Source organism: Saprolegnia parasitica (genome assembly GCF_000151545.1).
Source record: "Saprolegnia parasitica CBS 223.65 unplaced genomic scaffold supercont2.293, whole genome shotgun sequence".
Taxonomy (NCBI): domain Eukaryota; phylum Oomycota; class Saprolegniomycetes; order Saprolegniales; family Saprolegniaceae; genus Saprolegnia; species Saprolegnia parasitica.
This window is the reverse complement of record NW_012156687.1, coordinates 1-2,145: the sequence shown is the minus strand read 5'-3', so window position 1 is coordinate 2,145 and position 2,145 is coordinate 1. Positions and strand designations below refer to the sequence as shown.

Here is a 2,145-nt window from a genome sequence, read left to right as displayed (position 1 = left end):
AAGTCCAGGAAGGCCTCAACGTTTCATTGCGCTCTGGTACGATTGCGTCGGCCTGTCCTCCATCATCATCATCATCATCATCATCATCATCATCATCTCTCTCAACCTCTCCGTCTAGGTACGTCGGTGCAGATTCTGCCGACCAAGACGCCAGCTTGGGACTCGATTCACGGCTCGCTGCTCGTGGTCATGCAGCTGCTTCAAAACACGGGCAGCTTTATGGTGCCCCGATTCCGCGAGGTGCTTCCTTTCTTCGCGTCGATCGTCCTCATGATGGAGACTATTGTCCTCTAGGTGTGCGACATTGTCTTGTGCTACAAGGACTCGCGCGACAAACTCGTTGCGCGGTCCGTGTGCCTGCTCTTGCCGCAGCTCGCAGCGTACTGCCCCGGTATCGACCCGTCGGCCTCTTTCAATCGCACACTATCTATGGTGTCTAGACGCGTTTGTCCGACACTATTTGAGCACGTGCGTGACGCACCTCATGAAGCGCATGACGACGTACGTCTCGGCAGCCGAGCGAGGCGTCGCGTTCCTTGCGCTCGGCCACCTCGCCTTGTCGGTCGGCGGTACGCAGCTTTCTTTTGTATTTTATTTATTTGTCGCCTTTTGCTCATTTTTCAATGGTTTATAGACCACTTGGTGCCGCAGCTGCCGAGCATCGTCGAGCTCCTCCAGGACGGCATGAAGCGCAACCGGTACTTTTGCATCGAGACGCTCATGTGCGTGGCGCACTTTACGCGCGCGTGCGGCGCTGCGTTCGAGCCGTACTTGCCGTCGCTGGTCGACCAAATGATGGAAGGCGGGCTCAACGACCCGCTCGTCGAGGCGCTCGCCGACATCACCAAGACCGTGCCACTGCTCTTGACGGGCGTCCAAGAGCGACTCCTCAACGAAATTTCGCTCGTCTTGCGCGGTAGCTCCTCTCGCCTCCCTTGCGAACGGTCCACGAATCTTAGAAATTCGGTAGGCGTGACGTTTGCGCCGTCACTCGACGACAAGCCAATGAAAGCGCGCAAGGCCGGCCGGCGGGACGAAGCGTCACCGGCCGCCCTCTCGCTCTCGCTCAAGACGCTGAGCTGGTTCAACTTTCACGGCCCGTTTTCGATTCTACCGTTCGTGCGCGACAGCGTCTGCTTGTACCTCACGCACCACGACATGACGGTCCGCAAGCAAGGTACGACGACGACGCTGTCATGGCACTGACACGGACACGGTAGCTGTGGTGGCGTGCGCCAAGCTGCTCTTACCGACGGCCGTGCCCAAACGCGGTCCCAGCGGCCGCGTGATCGACGAGGTCTTGCAGCAGCTGCTACAGGTAGGCGCATCGTGACGTGCTTGCGATGTTGATGGCGATGACAATGACAATGTAGGTGGGCATTTCGGACGTCGACTCGAACGTCCGGAAGAGTGTTGTCGAGTCGCTGGACGCGCGTTTTGACGAGTGGCTGAGCCAAGAGACGCACTTGACTCTGCTCTTCTTCCTCCTCAACGACGGTGTGTGGAAACTATTGTCTATCAAACTGGACACTTTTGTCGATACACGCATTCAACTTAGAAACCCCGAGTATCCGAGAAGGCACCATGTGTCTTTTGGAGCGTCTCGCGCCGCTTAACCCTGCGTTTATCTTGCCATTGCTGCGCCGCGTCTTGGTCCAAGTACGGGATTTGATGAGGATCGAAGCGGGGACCAGGGGATGCTATCTGTAGCTGCTCACGGAGCTCGAGCACGCGATGGATCTGCGCATGCTCGAAGACAGCACACGTCTCCTCGGGCGCCTCATTCGCGGCTCGCAGCACCTCATCGAGCCGTACCTTGGCCGCGTCCTGCAGGTGGCGCCGATATGCGGTTTGTATCGGGGTATCCATCCTGCACGTCTCTAGGTGCTCTTGCCCAAGATCCAGCATGGGAATGCGATGCAGCAGAACCTCGCCAGCGCCGTCTTGACGACCATTGGCGAGCTGGCGCTTGCGGTGCACGTGCGTATCTCGTTGTTTTCAACCAGAACGATGCGATCTCTACTACGTAGGAGCCCATGGCGGCGTACGAGCCCGCGCTGTTGCCACTGATTCTCGACGCCCTCCAAGACCACGGGTCGATCCAGAAGCGTCAGGTGGCGCTGGTGACGCTCGGGCAGCTGGTAC

General features: G+C 58.5%; 1 protein-coding gene across 1 annotated transcript in view; it reads left to right on the top strand.

Moving 5' to 3' along the window:
- SPRG_21725 (hypothetical protein) overlaps window positions 1-2,123 on the top strand; it is a gene marked incomplete at both ends in the record, with an annotated part of 3,221 nt that extends 1,098 nt beyond the window's left edge. Inside the window, 10 exons of the mRNA XM_012355717.1 lie at window positions 133-240; window positions 295-391; window positions 441-586; window positions 652-1,177; window positions 1,221-1,318; window positions 1,374-1,497; window positions 1,559-1,659; window positions 1,711-1,833; window positions 1,885-1,980; window positions 2,031-2,123. Coding sequence (XP_012211107.1) covers window positions 133-240; window positions 295-391; window positions 441-586; window positions 652-1,177; window positions 1,221-1,318; window positions 1,374-1,497; window positions 1,559-1,659; window positions 1,711-1,833; window positions 1,885-1,980; window positions 2,031-2,123 — 1,512 coding nt within the window. The remainder of the gene's footprint in view (window positions 1-132; window positions 241-294; window positions 392-440; window positions 587-651; window positions 1,178-1,220; window positions 1,319-1,373; window positions 1,498-1,558; window positions 1,660-1,710; window positions 1,834-1,884; window positions 1,981-2,030) is intronic.
- Between the last annotated feature and the right edge of the window lie 22 nt (window positions 2,124-2,145).